This window comes from Clupea harengus, chromosome 8 (assembly GCF_900700415.2).
Source record: "Clupea harengus chromosome 8, Ch_v2.0.2, whole genome shotgun sequence".
Taxonomy (NCBI): Eukaryota; Metazoa; Chordata; class Actinopteri; order Clupeiformes; family Clupeidae; genus Clupea; species Clupea harengus.
Window position 1 is genome coordinate 17,479,834 of NC_045159.1, and position 18,889 is coordinate 17,498,722.

General features: G+C 39.9%; 1 protein-coding gene across 2 annotated transcripts in view; it reads right to left on the bottom strand.

The window, feature by feature from the left end:
* The window catches only part of opcml (opioid binding protein/cell adhesion molecule-like), a 102,580-nt gene that overhangs the window by 18,868 nt on the left and 64,823 nt on the right, over positions 1 to 18,889 (bottom strand). For both annotated transcript variants that reach the window (XM_031572181.2, XM_031572180.2), the window contains one exon: positions 9,980 to 10,105. In XM_031572181.2, the coding sequence (XP_031428041.1) occupies positions 9,980 to 10,105 (126 nt within the window). The remainder of the gene's footprint in view (positions 1 to 9,979; positions 10,106 to 18,889) is intronic.

Genomic DNA, 18,889 nt, shown 5'->3' on the forward strand with positions numbered 1-18,889 from the left:
GGCAAAATCCCGGACGATTTTGCAATCACTGCCGGATGCATGTCCGGGTAAAAGAGGATGTCTGGTCACCCCACCAAAGGAGATATTTTAGTAATCCTGTCGCTGCTAAGCGTCCTTATCTGGTAAGTAAACAGTGTTTTTTAGGTGTTTGTTGCGACAAAATTGCGGGAGCAAGTGAAATTGCGATAAGAAGTGGCGAATTTCCCTCTTTGTAATTATTATTGAGTAATCACGTTTTGGCTGTCAAGTAGCAAGTTCAGTTGCACGACTGTTGGCGCTGGCGGCTAGGAAGCTAAAGAGCTAAAGAGCTAGTTAGTGGGTTATTTCCCCCCAAATATGTTCATGTGCAAAGTAAACAACAATCAATTGTTTTATGTTGAAAACAACTCATGTTCTACAGAAACACCATATCATTTATATCAGCATGCTAATGTTATATGTAACTTTTTAGCAGCTAGCTAGCTTCTATGTGTTTTAATGGATCTGATGGATAAAAGTGTTAGCAGCAAGCTAACAATAATGGTCGAGAACTTCAGTTAAGACCTACAATAATCTTTTTGACCAGACAGCATTCGTGTTGCATATAAACAACAAACCGATTTGATGTAGACATATAAGAAGAGGAGTCAACCAAAAGAGATATTTTTGTGTACAGGCAGAAGGCATCACGGACTGGCAAGACAGCAGAGGTGCTACGAGGGATCCTCGAGGCTTATGACCTTCAGGTATGTCTAGGATTAACTGCACAACAGTGATCACATTTTGTTTGTTACTGAAACTTTAATATTAGCTGATACTATGTATTATTAATTGCCAGTTTTTTTTGTAAATGTTTCCATTGAAACTCTCCTGGTAATTGTATTGATGGTGTTTTGCAGGAGGAAGAGGAGCCAGATTTTGATGATGCTCCTGTTGCTCTCTTTACATCGGGTCCCGACCCCTTCAGCTGCGAGAAAAAAACTCACGCACTCCTTCATATACGAACCTTTTTATGTTTCTGGATGACAACAAACCTCTGAAACCGTCCTTACTCACCTTAAAAAAATATTTGTTGAAATAAACGATTTGTTGTTGACTTTTTAACTTTGTAACGCTGTTCTTTAAAGCTTTGATGTAATCTTTTATTTTGTCAGTTGTTTTACAAGAAATATAAATGATGTGATACCTCTTAAGTTTTTCTCATCTCACTCTTTTTAATAGAAATCTTACATAGATTTGAATGTTTCTTGTAGAGTAACTTTCAGTTTAAAGTCAGTTTGTAAACAGAACCAGAAAATCAGATTATATGGTCAATGATTAAAAATAAGTAGTGCTCACTTAAAAAAAAGTTAGCTATTTAAGTATTACCTACTCAGAATAATCAAGTTGAACTCTTTCACCAATATTAAGTGCACTGAACTTGATTTTTAAGGCTTAAAACTTAATTTTATTTTGTGTTGTTGAGTGAAAATAATTTAGTACATAGAGGTTAAAAGATTTAAGTATAAAAATATTTGAATATAAGTTCATAGAACTTAAAAATTATGAAAACGATAACAAAATAAATCAGTATAGCCGATGTATCATTTTTAAGTTAAGTTTACTTAAAAATAATAATATATGTACTCAAATTTTATTATGTAATCGGTTACATCAAAAGTTTTAAGTACTCTGAACTTGTTCAGGTTTACAGTGTATGCTTCATTCCTCTACCTTTCCACATTTAAAACCTCCAGTGTGCCTCAAGGCAGAGTACAGAGTAGCTTGCATATTATACTCCGAATCCGATTGAGAATTCATACAATACAACCTTGGATGTTTCTTTCGTGTCAATAATACACGTACAGCTGCCATTGACAAATTTTCCATAGATTTCTTTCCTTTTGGTTTATTCACATTCCATAGCATTAGGGAACGTGGTGCTTGTCAGGGGAGAGGGTCAAAGGAACGGTTGGCTTCCTCTCTGGAGTGAATCCTGGTGTGGCGCTTGGGCACGCGGGGGGCAATAGGGCACTGCTCGGTGCAGGCATCTCCGCTCGCCTTCACTCCCTGTCGACAGACCTCCTTAGTCAGTGTGGGCCATACGTTTAGTCAGTAGCTTTGTGACATCATAAGTTGATTAAAGTTACTGACCATAGTCAATTAATTAAAATTGGGCATGGCAGGAATCGATCCAAGGTCAACTGCTTCGAAGTAACTACAGTACACTAACCGCTGCACCACCAAACATGAACGCCAGGGGGTGCAGACTATTACTGTAATAGACTATTGACAAGGATCCATAACAATAGTGCCAAGCGCCACAGAATCTGTACCAATAGCCACTTAGTCTTATTAGCTGTTAAGCAACAGCTTCATTGCTGGATCAGGGAGCAAAGCGTCGCAAATGAATCTGTTTTTGTAGCGGATTCTATTATAACACTTCTATATATCACTCCCTCGTTACCCTTTTTCATTACCACTGTTTTTCATTCATTATTTATTTAACGTTAATATCTTAAGACACTCGTGTGCATATTTTAGAGCATACGTTAGTTGTTTTGATCGTATTTTGATGGACATTACAGATACTATGACCACAAACAAATGTAGTAGTAGTGGAGAATATGTGACGCCTGCAAGAGTTAATTGCTCATACTGTACTGTCCCATTGGAGAAGCGAGTGGTTGAGAGTCAAATGGAAAGGACACATCCACTCTTGTGCCATATGCTGCACATAAACAGAAAAAAACCCAACTGCTGCCACAGCAGCTGGTCACTGAAGCACTGTGAAAATTAGATTTTTTTTTCTTCATTTTTTCATTTTTTTTATATGTAATTGTCTTTATCAAAAGGAAAGAAGTGCATGTGTAATCTAAAACTTGTTCAGCACCGTTTGGGGCCTCAATTTCCACAATCAAAAAGCAATTCTTAGATTTTTTTCTTATTTAAATTTTGACACTTTGGCCCAGTGTGAACCCCTGCCTGTCACCACCCCCCACCCCACCCTCCACCCCCCTCAAAAAGAAAGAAAAAAGGAAAGGAAAGAAAGAAAAACACAGAGAGAAAATTCTAATTAACTTATCTCACTGCAATCACCTCCTGAGGTGTTAGGAAGTTCATAATAATACAAGTGATTAAGGTTTACATCTAAATTCATTACCACATCAATAACATTTAATATACAACAGGAAAAATGAGATAAGGGTTGAAAGACTACAACATTCATTGAGATTAGTTTAAAATAGATAAAATAGATTTGATAATTGTATTTTTTTTTTTAAATCATTTAATTTTCTCTACTGACACTGGAAGCAGCATTGTACAACGTGTGACTCATTGTTCAAAACCTTTTACTCTCTGTACATATATATGTATGTTTATATAGACACGTATGTGCAATATCAGTATAATCATCAAATACCACTTCACGCTATAGGTCTGTTATAACTGTCTGAGTCTATTTGAAGAGCAATGCTTCTCTCCTATCCTCACTCATGTACATCGACATTGTAGTCGTATGGATATGTTGAGGGTATACGTTTTCTTTCAGCTGTCTGATACTATCTTCTTTGTATGGGAGCGTCTGACTGCTTGTGTGGTACGCTGCCTTAAACTGTATGCCTTAGGCTCTGAGAGACTGCATTTTATCCCCTCGTGCAGACGGCACAAGACATATAAAGGAATCCTGAATGACCCATCAATCCCATAATGTGAAATCCTATTAAAGTGTAGACAGTGAAACTGGACGTGTGTGTGTGTGTGTGTGTGTGTGTGTGTGTGTGTGTGTATGTGTGTGTGTGTGCGCGTGTGTGCGTGCGTGCGTGTGTGTGCGCGCGTGTGTGTGTGTGTGTGTGTGTGTGTGTGTGTGCTTGGCCACAGAGATTCCCTTCTTCTCTTCCCCATGTGCTGGAGCTTGGGGAGAAAAAGGCAATGCATTCATTGTTATCATCATTTGCCACGTGGGCCTGCCCTTCATAGCCAATTATGTTTTCACGTTTTCCCCTTTTGGGAACTGGGAGAATTCTCCCCAAGTGAGCTGAAAATCATTCTGGTGACAGACGGGACAAACGCTGGGCATTGTTCACCCTGACAGGCACATCACAGTAAAAGGCACGCCTTACACTCGGCGAGAATAATGGCAAGATTGCCACTCATCAAGAGAGCTGCCACCACTCTACAACATACGTCAACAATGCAATAGCACTGTCAGTCAATGGGGTGGCACAATCCTATTGAAGCATGAACGTCTGTGACCAGGAACATAAGAAGTATAGCAATAACATGAACGTCCCAATGGTGCTGATGGTAAAAATAGGTTTTAAATGGTGATGGGATTTAAAAAAAAAAAAAACAGAGACATGTTGTTAACAGAGAAACTTTGCTGCTGCATATTTTTATAGCAATACAGCTGTTAGGGCTAACATCGGCTGGTTTTAGCATACAATTATAGTATTATGATTATAATGAGAAGAGCAGTCTGACATTTTTTGAATGTGAAATGGTGTAAGTGATAGGGCGGGAGACAGATGCAATTGTCATGGTGGGTGTGTTATCCTATTAATAACAATGATGTAATATGATGTTCCGGAAAATCACATCCGTGCTCTATCTGAAAACCAATTTATTTATAAAATTGCCCATCCTGTCACTGATAGCAAGAATATTGTCCAGTTGTTACCCTGATTTCCAGTTATTATAATAAGTACAATCTCATGTCATTCCTATTCAGTTTTCAACTGGCAAAAACATATACGTTTTTTTTGTATCCATTGTTCCACAAGTATTGAGAGAGTAGTTGAGAAATGTCACTTCAGGGAATATTTGAGTTCTTATGAGAAATGTCCTCTCTGGCACAAAACATCCTTCTCATCTTTTTTTTTTTCATTAGAGCTTGCCATAAATGTCAAGTAAGATAACGCTCGGTCCCACCGTAGCCAGTGACATTAACTGACACCGTCTACACAGACCTGCATATTGGTTTTCTGAGAAACGATTTCATCACTCAATATCGGGTGCTTTTGTTACCTGTGTATGACCATCTATGATGCAAATTACATCCGCTAAATGACTTCTTTGACACATGGACAAATGGACACATCCAATGGATGGAGCGGGTACAGAGAAAACATTAACAAAAAAAACAAATTTTATTTGAATTATTGACTATTTCAATCAATAGTAGGTTAGCAATGGTATTGTTAAATAATTTTATTTTTTTTACCTCAGACCATCTTCAAGGTCTTTAAAACTATTATGCAATATTCCACCTCAGGTACCATTCCTATTACATCTTGGATCCGGTATAAAGCCATACTCTGTAAACTAAATGATTATTATATCTACTTAAAAAGTGCCTTCAGTGAATATGGTTGGCATGCCTGGACTCTATCATGAAGCCACTGTTCATAGAAAATGTCCTTGTGAAACATTCATCATCACATAGTTTCGATTTTTTTTTTTTTTTACATAATTAGATCTACAACCAACTATTTCAAATGAGTTGAGAAGAAACTGAGGAGACAGACAACTGTTACACAACGGATAGCCAACCCTCCATTAGAGGTGAAAATCCCTGGAAAAGCCAGAGTAAGACACCCATAGTCCCCCCCTCCCCCGTGTGGGAATGCTCGGGATACCCCTAATGCAGAAAAAGATGGCGCATCCCCAGCCAAACACGAACATGCGACACACACAGAAACCTGGTGACCACACTCAAGCAGGCGGGTCTCCACAGTGCCCGGCCTCCCTTGGGGACGAGACGAAAGAGGGGGGGCAGTGATGGCGAAGACACCGCTGCTGCGGCAGGAGAGGGGGGGAGCTGTAGAGTCGGGACAGCAGAGAGCACAGGAGGAGCTGAGCGCCAACAGGCGCTGAGCGCTGGGAGCGAGGAGACAAGAAAGCGCTGCCGTGGCACGGGACAGCAGTAGAGGAGGCCAGACGAGAGCCGAAAGACAACACGTCTAAGCAGGAGGTGAATGGATCAGCTATGCGAAGCAAAGACAAGGCAAATGAGGGAGCACTGCACACAACATTCGGCCCAGAGGATGCAGACAGCTTATCAGTCCCTCCAGTATCTTGTGAGGGTTTGTTGTTATTATTGCAGCCAAATGTCACTGAATTTGCTATGGAAATTCTCAAAAATTTTGGTTAAAATTACATTGATTTTGAGTTTTTTTTGTTCAATTTCCTGCAGAAAGATTGTGATCTCACCACAATCTTGTGAGGGTTTGTTGTAATTGCTGTTGAAATTGCTGTGATTCTGAGTTAAATAAAATAAATCACAAATAATGCAGATATTCCATGACTGTGTTTTTTTTGTGTGGAAATATTGCAGTAATAACATAAAACTGCAACCCACAATTGCAGGAGATCCTTGGATTTGCCTGAATTTGTGAAAATGCAAGATTGCTTATAGGGAGGCATAGGAGCGTGTCTCTAGTACAGATGTCTCTAGAACGATGCCAGAAACAACAAACAGCTAGGCTCGGACATCTATGACATGATGTGCACAGACTGCGGAAGGCCTTCAGTAACGACTTGAGACCGGATGGCTAAACTAGCAATCAAAGATATGCATAGCAATCAGAGGATATTGAATAAGACTAACATTGCTATGTAATTTACAGTGCTCTGTGTACCCAACTGTGTTCCCAAGCTGATGCTTGGAGATGGTACTTCAGGTGTTCATTTCATTTGCAAAAAAAAAAACCTCCCTTCTAAAACTGCTTTCTCAAAGAAGGGACATTTATGCAATAAGTGGATTCTCTCTCTCTCTCTCTCTTTCTCTCTCTCTTTCTCTCTCTCGCTCTCTTTCTCTCTCTCTCTCTCTCTCTCTCGCTCTCTCTCTCTCTCTCTCTCACACTCTCTCTTTGTGTGTGTGTAGCGATCATGGCAGCAAGCATATAAGAAAATGAAAACTGCAGAGGTTGCAAATGTATAGAGAAGTACACAGACTATTGTTTGGCCAGAATTATGTAAAATACAGCGCAGTTGTACACTAACAGCAAAATTCAAAATGTGTCAATGTTGAACATAGTATGTGGACATGCTGATCAAATCACTGCCTTTTGTCTAGTGCTACAGTAAAATGGACAGAACTATGCAGTTCTTCATGCAGGCCAATAAGATATATCATCATGAGAAAGCAGAGATATGAGGTCACACCTTCAGGCTATCATGCTAATAGCACGAGGTCCTCGCTGTTGAAGATCTCCTACGTTCAAAACCTCTGACCATCGTATAAAGCCAATAGGATAAATCATCATGAGAAAGCAGAGATATTAGGTCACACCTTCTGGCTATTATGCTAATAGCACAAGGTCCTAACTGTTGAAGATCTCCTATGTCCAAAAGGCCTCACCGTTTTCCTGCTGAGACCCTACTGTTAGTCATGGTTCAGAGCATGACAGATTGGTCATATTGATTGCACTGTTACTCACTCAAGGTATAAACAAGGATGGCTTGAAGGCTGGCAGGGCTTCTGGAAAATGGAGAAACAATAGATTAAGTTTTTGATTTGCTCTGCCCACACAGACGAGCCTCCACACATGAAGACTGACTGTCTATATGCTCACAGTGCAGTCCTTAGAGGCAAGCCAGCCCTGATGGAAACCATCTTGGCAACACCTCCAGGCAGCTATTCCTGTCATGGAGTCATATCTAAACGAATGGGGAGACATCTGTTGATGCTCAAACTAGACATTCCAAACAGATTTTAAAAATTAAATCACAAGTAAAATATGACAAACACTGAATAAATAATGTTCACTCAAATGTGCCCCCACAAATGCATTGTTTCTATGGTAACTGAAGAAAAATATCAACTGGACCTTCACCAACATGGCATTTGACTGTTTTCTTAGTAAAGATTGGGACATCTAGTCATAGAGCTGCCATGGTTTGTTGTTCAAGCTCTGATTCATTTTTCATGAAGTGGTCCATCTCCATCACCTAAGGTGTCTCTGACATCGATCATCAAGCCCAGAGAGTCTCTCTCAAAACACAAGCCTGATTATTGAAGTTGAGGAGACGCCATGACCCGGCGCTGACTCAGCTGACTCACTGAGGCACTGGAGACAAGCGGAGAGAGAAAAGAGTACGAGCATCGGTCCAGTGTCCTCTGCGTCACCCCATAACTCCAACCAGGAGTGAAAATGTCCAAGGATGGGCTTGGATGGGGCGCCTGAGAGCAGCAGTAGTTGACTGGGTCTGGTTGATGCAGGCTGACAGGCATCAAGAGAAAAACGCAGATTCCCTGAGGGAAATGCCGTTATAGCAGCTCCGACCAGACATCATCTGCTGGTCAAAAAAGACAAAGTAGTAGGTGGAAATTCTGTCACATTCAGGAGGGATTAGAAATGCTAGCCTGTCATCCTGATGTGATATCGTACGGTAGTCTGCACGCTGCCAGCAGAGGTTAGCTGCAAATGTGTCCAGGGAAAATCAAACAGCAGAACTGTGGTGAAGGAAGTTAAAAGAAGGGGGATATACTCAATGATCAAGTGCACATAAATGGCTCTTTTGTGGATATGAGGCCGGCAGTGCCATCGACCCGCATGCAGAACGCCCACACCCACGCTAAACCCACCTAATCTCTTTCTCTCTATGTCTCTATGGCCACTCTATTCTAAGGGAAGGGACTGGCCATTAACCCTGGCCAGAGGCTAACTCAATCTAGTTTACCCAGTGTGGCTGATGCTCGAAATGTCCAGGCCAAAATTTGCATACCCAGTATGGCTAGTCCTTTAAATGGTCAGGACCCCTCCATCCTGAGTAAAATAAGAATTGCCCCCCCCCCCGCCCCCAACATAACACTGTCATTTCAATAATATTAATAGTGCCTTGCCCCAGCCCAACGTGGGTCAAGGAGGGGAAGCACTGGGATGGGTCATTAGTGTCATTGCTGGCTGACTTCCAGTTAGTAGGCTACTTTGGAAATGAGGGCTTGGTTCAAACAGAGGATATGTCACACATTTCAGTACTTCAACCACTCAATACAGTAAAACATATTTGTCAGCAAGCAAGCAATTAGCTGATGTTTCTGTAACATTTTACTGTTCAGATTGTAAGCATGATCAAATGATTTTAGGCATATTCTTGGAGATTCGTCATGACCCAAGGTCTTTTCTGTCTTTTCGCCTGGCCACAGAAAACCTCCTTGTAATCTAATTACATTACAGTCAGTCTCCTAATGCTTGACCCAGTTGTTGCTGATATCCAACAACTGGATCCAAAACTCTGTTACTCTTACAGAACTTTGCCCTGAAAAAATGCTGTTTAATAGATAGTACAGAAAAGGAAAGCATGGGTGTCAGCATAAAGATAAGCATCCACCATTAATAACATAGGGCTTGTAAGTCTTAGTAAAGCAGTAAGGCTTTTTTTTGTGTTCTGTTCCAGATTTTGCATTATGTGGTCGACGTGGCCAGTAAACAGCATTCACTACAATATCATGATTTAGGGTATGTTATTGACTTCATTTTGATTGAAAATGAGAGCTCGATTTATGTCATTTTGTGCACAAGTTACACTATTTGAGACCGCACTTTATTACTTCTGGGGCACGATAAACGAAAATGTGCACATAAGTTATAACAGTAAGAAAAACCTCTCCCGGGTTCCATACTAAACCCATGTGGTGAAATTGAAAAGGTGGACAAACATGATCATGAACAGTTCTGTTTTCTGTTTTTGTGATTATAATTATAATTATAATAATTATTATCTGTGTTAAAGGTCATTGAGAAGCCAACAAGAGGAGCCTTAGGCCATTAATCTTCTGGATAGAAGATGACTCAACCCACAATTCAAACATCATCATGTAACCACAATGCAAAAGCACGGCACAAGGCGATTGTTCTTTCCTCAGGTCGAGGTCGAGATCAAGGTCATAAGTCAGGACCAACTTACTTTCCTCAGAGCAGATGGCTACTGCTTTATAATGACTAGCAGTTCTTTTCATTGCTATGGATACCAACACAAAACCATAATAATGCATCCTAAAAGTGTTACGTCTTACCACTTGAGGAGCGATGTTTCCATATGATGCTGGCGTCCGGTCGTCCGATGGCTAAACACATCAGGGTGACGTTGCTTCCTTCATTTACCGTGATGTCCGTTGATATGTTCACAATTTTTGCAGGAACTAAAACATAAAAACATACATATATTAGTTACTGTGATGGGGAAGCTACTTTAAAAAAGCATAGCTTTGCAAGCTACCAATTACTAAAAACTGCAGGTTACCAATTGACACTGGAGGAAGTTGAACTACAGCAAAGCTATTCAAGGGAGAAATCAAGTTTGGTTAACTAAAGCTAGTTTAAACTACTTTGACAAGGTGCATGTTATACGAAATTAAAACAAAATATAATACAAAAAAGTCACATGCCAGCAAAAAATGCATCTTGTGTTTATGCAGAAAGTAATACTGCACTGTTTATGGGAAAGTGCAAGGAATGTCAGCTTTGGTTTCGTATACAATGTCCTTCAGTCAGACACCTGCCTTCCAGAAACTAGAGATCAGATGGGGGTATTCTATCTGTCCACCGGTATGTCGACCCATAATGGAGCCAGTATCTCAAGTCACAAACAACTCAAAGCTGGATTCTTGAGGATTCTTATTTCATGAGGCTTTTTATTGGCCTCAGGAGGCATCACAGATAGAGGCAAACATGAGATCCAGCCCTGATGCACACCCATAACACAGGCTCACTCTCACAATCAGCCATTTCCATAGTGGCTCCAACATCCACTCTCATGTGTGACCGCTCAATTTATATCAATCTGTTCATCCTGCACATACATTTCAAAGTCCAGTAAAGTGAACTCTACATTGAAAACAGTTAGATGTGAAACTATACTTGTCATGTACCCCCTTGCCTGCTCTCGGACGGAAGGTGGTGCTACAGTGCTCAGTGTTCTCTTCACTATCTACAGCTTTATTTTCATGTTAATAATGAATAAAGTTCCATAAAAATACTTTAGCATCGCGTGAGGATCTAAAGACTGGATGCACCTGCATCCCCACCGAAATGGAAATAAATAGAGATTAGAAATCTATGTGTGAATTCTTTCAATGAATTCCCCATACACTGCTGATCACGTACCATGACATATAATAACATATTACCTAAAGCGTTGACAACACAGTTACAGGTGTAGATGTTAAATATATGGGGGTGTTAAGACTATGTGATAACATTCTACTCTGTCTATGAAAAAACTACAGGAACTCGAGGAAGTGAGAGGTTAGACTGTTGACTGGGTCAGAAACTTTGCATTCCTTTAAAATCAAATTACTGACAATGTCATCATACACACCCCACTGAAGGGATTATTTATAGTGAATAAGAAAGCTGACGACCTCTGGAATATAACATCTGGACATCACTGGGGCCTATTTATTAAATACACGTTCCACAGAACCACTTTGGCTGTATGATGGTTTGGTAGACACATGAGGGTTCCCAGGAGTCTGACTTATATAATGAAACGATACACAGCGCATTCTAGGCCACAACAGCATGCTTTCTCTAAAACTGCTCTGCAGAAAAGTTGAAAAGGTGATTAAAGATTAAAATGGTCCAACTTTTCAAAGTAGTTAGAAAGGCCAGGCTGGCCTTTTATAGCTTCAGCACTGTTTGATACAACCGACTACCACTTTACTCAAATATGTGTCATTAAACATGCAGTTTCAGTAGTGAATCTGAGGACATACAGAAAGATTTTTTTACACACTCTCACGGAACTTTGAGTAAATGAAAATGTGCCTTAATGCTACTATTGTTACAATACATTCATGGCCTGCACACATCCTACAGTGTTTGTAAAATTCAATTATAATAACCAAAACCATAAATGTAGACTACCTAAATGTAAGAACCAACTAAAAAAAATGAAATCAAAAAGAATGAAAAAAAAAATATTAGTGAAACTCATCCCCCAGTGTATAAACAACTGCTATTACTCTATATGTTAAAGCAAAGCAACAGTACATGTAGTCTTGGTCTAGGTGGTGTAACACAGCTTTTACTCATTTATAAGAGCTTACTGCATGAAACCGTATGAGGGGGTTCGTTAATTACAGTGACCATTTGGAAAGCAGATGCAGTAATGACTGTGAAGGCGTTTTTCAGGAAGACACTCTGCATTAAGAGTCCCTTTCTTCAGTGGGGAAAAAGGCTCAAAGCTAATCTTAAATACTGTTCATCCTGCACATACATTTCAAAGTCCAGTAAAGTGAACTCTACATTGAAAACAGTTAGATGTGAAACTATACTTGTCATGTACCCCCTTGCCTGCTCTCGGACGGAAGGTGGTGCTACAGTGCTCAGTGTTCTCTTCACTATCTACAGCTTTATTTTCATGTTAATAATTAATAAAGTTCCATAAAAATACTTTAGCATCGCGTGAGGATCTAAAGACTGGATGCACCTGCATCCCCACCGAAATGGAAATAAATAGAGATTAGAAATCTATGTGTGAATTCTTTCAATGAATTCCCCATACACTGCTGATCACGTACCATGACATATAATAACATATTACCTAAAGCGTTGACAACACTTAAATACTGTCACATCATTACACTTCAGGAAACCAAGGAGGATATTCCAGTCCACTGTTTTATAGTGGTCTCTAATTGAATTGCTTTACCTCAACTGACATATCACAGCATAACATTGTACAGAAAAGCCTGGAAAAGACAAAGCGGACATTCTAAACGTAGGGCAGCTGCTCTGGGAATCAAACTGCTATGCACAGTGACTGAGCAAATCTACAGACTTAGTAAATCCTTGAATTCTGTAGACTGTGCGTGATTAGGATCTTGATATTTCCTCAAGATGTCAATAAGTGGCGAAAGCCAACGTAAACGCAAGTGTTTTTTATCCCATTGCCCAAAGGAACAAGAACAACAGACAAAACTACACAGGAACAGAAATGTTTTTTTTTTTCTATCTGTTAATGTCAATAGTATCACTCCTAACTTGTTGACTTCCATCAACTCCCTATTATTTCTAAAGATGCCATTGCAGACCAAAGACATCAAATTGACATTTTTTATTTTTTAAACTACAAGCATTTGCACATAATACGATTTGCATAGGTGCTACTTTGGGTGGGACAGCAGATAATCTCTTTGAAAGCATCAACATTTACAGAGGTTAGATTTAGAGCCACTGATAAGTATCAAATGTTTGTGTAACTTAACTTGAATCTTCAGAGGTCGTTGATTTGAGGACATCAATTGTTTATAAGCTAAATGCAATACTTAATAATAATAATAATAAGACTACTTAATAAGAGAAATGCAGTAGGGATGCAACATGTTGCATTGCACACCACACTGATCTCCATCACACACCACCACTGCAAAGCCATCAACAGTAAACAAAGGCTTACTCTGAAGCACATTTCAGCGGACTGGAGGCCACAGCTGACATAACACATTCTGTGTGTGTTAGGCTCATTTCCCAGTGATGATCCCTTATCCACTGACAGTTATTTTAGATGAACAAAGTATTAACACTTACTTGTGGTTTACCTCAAAAAGATGTCCAGCCACTCTTTAAAGCTTAACTAATAATAACTTGTAGGTTCAACAAAGAGCTTTTCTTAATGCTGCAGTAAATGATTAGCGGTTTTTAATTCTTGCCTTGAATACCGCGAATAGCTGTGGAAAACATGATTGCCTTGAACAAACAGCATTTAACTTTGCCAATATTAATGTTCAGTGCTGATAAATGTAGTTGACGTTAAGAGATCCTTCATGTAAAGCATAACTAATTTTTGCCACAATGACAACACAGTGTTAAAGTACACCATCAGAAAAACCATGAAATCTCCTCTCAAGTGATCCTTGAAAAAAAAAAAACTCCATCCGGTGCTTCACGAGTCACCACTCATGCATGGACACACAGCATCAACAACAGCAGAGTTGTGTTAACTGCACTGTGCATGAATAAGTCATTTGGCACCACAGTCTCTCCTCCCTCTCAGTGCCTGAAGGGAGGTCTGAGAGTCTCTCATCTCATTGTTACCCTCGCGGCATCAATCCAGTCCCTCTCGCACTTAGACCTCCAAGCACTAAGTGAAGACAACACGAGTGTCACGTTAAAAAAACACTACTTCATCCATGCTTAAATCTATTACATCAAACGCACTCTGCTGCTGTTTTGGGATAAGCAAACCATCTATCTCAGGTAGCTTTGGGAAAAAATCTTAAACTAAGTGGCTTGAGATTAACTTAAAACACTACATACAAATGAATTCATTCATTCATTCATTCGTACATACATACAGTATGTTCATTCATTCATACATTCATGCATTCGTTCATTCTTTCATTCATTCATTCATTCATACATGTATGCACATACATCCATCCTTAAAATAAAACCTCAGAACTGAACAAGAATATTTTGGCTACAAATGTTTCTGTCATTCTAGGACAAAATGGTGTCATCAGATATATTTCAACATGCATCAGATATATTTCCACTCGTAATCTGGATTGTCTGGTCTCGAACGGCAGTGCTGAGGATGCAGACTATGCTAATGATTAATTCACATGTCTAGAGTTCCTCATCTCTCCACAGCCAAACTGCCCTCCACTGCATGCTTGTACAAGAGACCAGGATTATAAAGGCCGTTTGGCACTGAGTAATCAAAGCCTACTGATACAGCAAATTGAATGGCAGGATTTTGTTTCAGAGGCCAAAGTGTCTCCATTTTGGATGTCAGATGTGCCTCTCAGACAGTAAATATCTGTATTACAAGCAAAAGTCTTAAATAAATCAATCTCTCACATATCCTGACATACTTTTCCATTAATAAAAATTGTTCTACTGATATCATGTTAGTTTTACATATTATGATATTTCTATTAAATAATGACAGTAATTCAATTAATTCCGTGTGGTTTTTCCCATCTATTTACCTATCTAGTGCTGAGTCTCAGATAAGTCACAGATATTCCACAACCTTACCTTGATCCCTGTCCAACATAACACATTGTTTTTGCATGACGACCATTTATTCCTGTACGTTCTGAAAATCAATATAAACGTCTCCAAGCCTAGAGGTATTTTAACCTATTATAGTCTCCAATATAACCTTGGTGGAAGGGACTCTAAAATACCGCAATGACTTTCATTTGACTTTAATATACATTGAACCTGCATGAAGAATGCCTTTTCAGCAAAATAAAATCAGGGAAGAAAAAAAATTCAACGTCTCAAGTTCCATGGAGCCCAAATGCACGGCCTCTCTCTCAATGTAACGCTGATCAATGCCACAGATCAATGTTTCGGAAGATGATGAGATCTTAGGACACCAGCTGGCGTCAGTCACAACCAAAATAGATGTATCACTGATACATTACATGAAGACGGTAATTGGTCATAGGAGGGAGACGCTGGGCGCATTTACAAAGGCTAACCTCCTTGGTTCCTCTGAATCAGAAATAACTAGAATCAGAGTTTTTTTTTGTTTTTTTTTAAATCAGGATACCAGGAAAATCCACCATTTCCTTGAAACTCCAAGTCTTGTATTTCTTTGACTCTGGTCCTTTGAGCTGTGCGACATAAGTGCAAGGCAACTACAGCGGGGTTTTGATCAGGAGGAAAGGGCTATGTGCTATGAGGGTGCTTAACTGGCAAACACAGCATGACATCAACAGTGACAGGCAGCAGGGGAGGGCTAAGATGGCTGGGCTACAGCTGTCGGGGACTCACACAGAACAGACCCACAGCTTTTCACATGGTGCTGTTCATGAACAAAGTCAAGCCCAAGAAGGAGAAGATGCAGAGCCAATAGTGAGTGAATATTCAGGAGAAGAGATGCCAAATGATTCAGTGTTATAACTATGGCATTATTATGGCAGTGTTATTATTAAAATTGCATTGTGTAAATGTAAACAGTGCATATATACAGTCTCATGAGATCTCAAGTTTCCTCAGTAAAATGGTAATGGAAATGTTGAAATATAACATATTTATAATGTAATAAATAGATCACTTATGGGTTACTTGTATTACATCATTGTGGAAAGTATTTTTCATCACACTTCATTTGGATGTCTTCTATAAACACAGACGATCTACAGATACTCATATTACAAACAAACTATCAGTTGAAACTCTGTTAACTGCAATTTATGGTCAAGGTTAGGGTTAGGGATTGGGTTTTGGTTAAGGTGATGATCAGTGAACAATTAGAAAGATTGAACTTGAATTCCAACAAACCCTCTGTAAGTCTCTGTAGGCGGACTACCCAAATGAAGTGTTAGCCTATTTCTCATTAGTCTGTGGTGGTAACCCTGAAGTACTGTATAGGATAGAGCAAGAGGTTAAAGTGCAATTAGGTACAACTGCCATTCTAGCGGATTGTCTGGGGGAAAGGTGGATAAGTGTTTCTTGAAGTGTGCGTGTGTGTGTGTGTGTGTGTGTGTTTGTGTGTGTGTGTGTGTGTGTGTGTGTGTGTGTGTGTGTGTGTGTGTGTGTGTGTGTGTGTGTGTGTGTGTGTGTGTGTGTGTGTGTGTGTGTGTGTGTGTGTGTGTGTGTGTGTGTGTGTGAGAGAGAGAGAAACTAAGGGCAGTTGTGCTTGAGGCCTCCATAAAGGTCACTGCCAGTGCCACTGAGGTGCCCTACCGCTAATTGTCCTTCCTGGGCAGACGGGGGAACTGAGCCCACTACCTAACTGCAGCTCACTCTGATCACACGCTGACAACAAAACCTAGGGGATGAGATGGGTAATTATTTGATAACTTCAAAGGTAACATATCCAATACTTCAGTTACACAAATTAGCTTTGAACATTTGCACATCCATTTTGAGCGTTTAGTCTACATTTTTCTAGGGAATTGCATTTTCCCTGACTGTATTGGGTTAGAGGCCAATTAGAACTGGCAGTCATACATTTACTTAGGCATGCAGTGAACAGACTTTGAACAATACTTGTCCATTTATGTTCACTTAGGTCAGCATAATAGGTGTATAGCCATTTTGTCATTGTATTGTTCCAAATAGTGTTCAATTCTGCAGCTCTCTGTGCCATGAATTTGTTTTAAAGGAATATAAGACACAGTACTTACAGAGCGGGAAGAAAGAATTAATAAACCATTTGGCTGGACATGGCTAAACTGTGTGAGCTTGCTCTAAGGCGAATCAGAGAGGGTGTCAATACTGAAGCAGTATGTGTGGCATTTTAAAGGCAGAAGGCAATCAGTCAATTCCAGATCAATTACTTGATTCATGTAAGAAACGAATTAAGCTCGTCTTTACCAGGACGTGATTATTGTGCGTTCTCAAATATCCTACCAAAAACATCACCAATTGATCTTGGGGGGGGGGGGGGGAATCAGAGCTTGTTTGTGATGATGTGAGTACGGAAGACATGCTGTTAACTAGGTCATGCTAAACTGCGTGAAATCTACTTCCCGATGACAGCATGGCCTTGTTACAAAAACCCCAGCCCGTGCCATATCTTGAAAACAGTCTAACGTTCCAACCTCACTCAACACTGGCACGGTGTCAGTTACAGTCAGGCCTTTTAACATGAAGAACGTCCTAATATAATGTGCCGTGACAAGGGCAATCTGCCAGACAGACCATCAGGTTTTGGCTGCTCTGTGTGCTAGCCACACACTCAGAGTTGACTGCAAGACAACAAAGTTGATGTGCAATGGCTGATCCAAATTGGTTGAATCACGGGATGAGAAATGCTGCACGTAATGTTGCCAAAAAGCCGAGGGCCACCGTGGGCTTACTTGAGCACAAGCCCAAGACCATGGACACAAAGATAACAGCTGCTACGATGTGTCAAATTACACACAGAAACACAAACAAGCTAACATTGCCTGCATGACATCTGGTTGAAAGGCAGCTGAACAGGAGACAAGTGCAGACTGCGCCGAACAAAACCACAGCTCTCACAAATCTTACAATTCAGTACAAATAAAAATTCCAAAACAACCTCTGCCAGTCCCATCGCCAGTAGAGCAGAGAAGAATGTTTTGAGCTGGGTTAGAAACGTTCAGCAAATCGAATCAAACACAAAAAAAACAACACACAACATCCCACAGTCTTCAAAGCACTCTCTAAGTGGGAACCGCAGCAGCGCAACATTGTAAAATGACAACCACAGGGTCTGGGTTCAATCCCAGCTCCCCTTTCGACTTCCAAAGCGTCCTTGACAAAGACACTAAACCTTTAAACGTCTTTACAACAAGCAGGTTTGGCACATTAAAAGCTTCATTTGCTCTCTGTATGTGAGCATACGGCATTAATTTATAAAGTGCTTTGATTTGTCATTACATTTAAAAAGGACTTGATAAATACAGTCTATTTACCCTTTAAAATATGCGCAGACGATGACTTTATAAGTGCAACCCATTTGCCCCGCAAACATAACACACACAGCCATCTTTAATTTGGGTCTTGTTGGCAGTTGATGCAACAGGGCCAGGTTTAGATCAGAGTTTAAGGACAACAATAGAACTGTCATTTCATTAATATCTTCCGAGCTCTTAATTTATTTTTTTCATGGTGGTGTAAAAAGCCTGTTAATTGCATGGTAGTGTTAATTACTTTGGAAATTGCACAGGAGACTCTGCTTTATATGACGACAAAAAGCTATAACCAGAATCTGATTGCTGGCATTTGATTTATCAAGCCACTGTGCAGACAAAAGCCCAAAGTTTATTCTTTGTGTTGTGTCTCTGAAATCAATACCTATCATCCATTTGAAATTAAACTCAGATTAAATCCGAATGGCATCACTGAAAGTCACGTTTGAAGGGTTTCATTTAGAACATCTCCCAGACAGAGGGGCACCTGTGTGTCCCATTACATTGATCTATTTCATAGTAAAAAGGCAGTAATGTCCTGATTAATCCTGGCCTTTTGTGACATAATCTTGGGATATT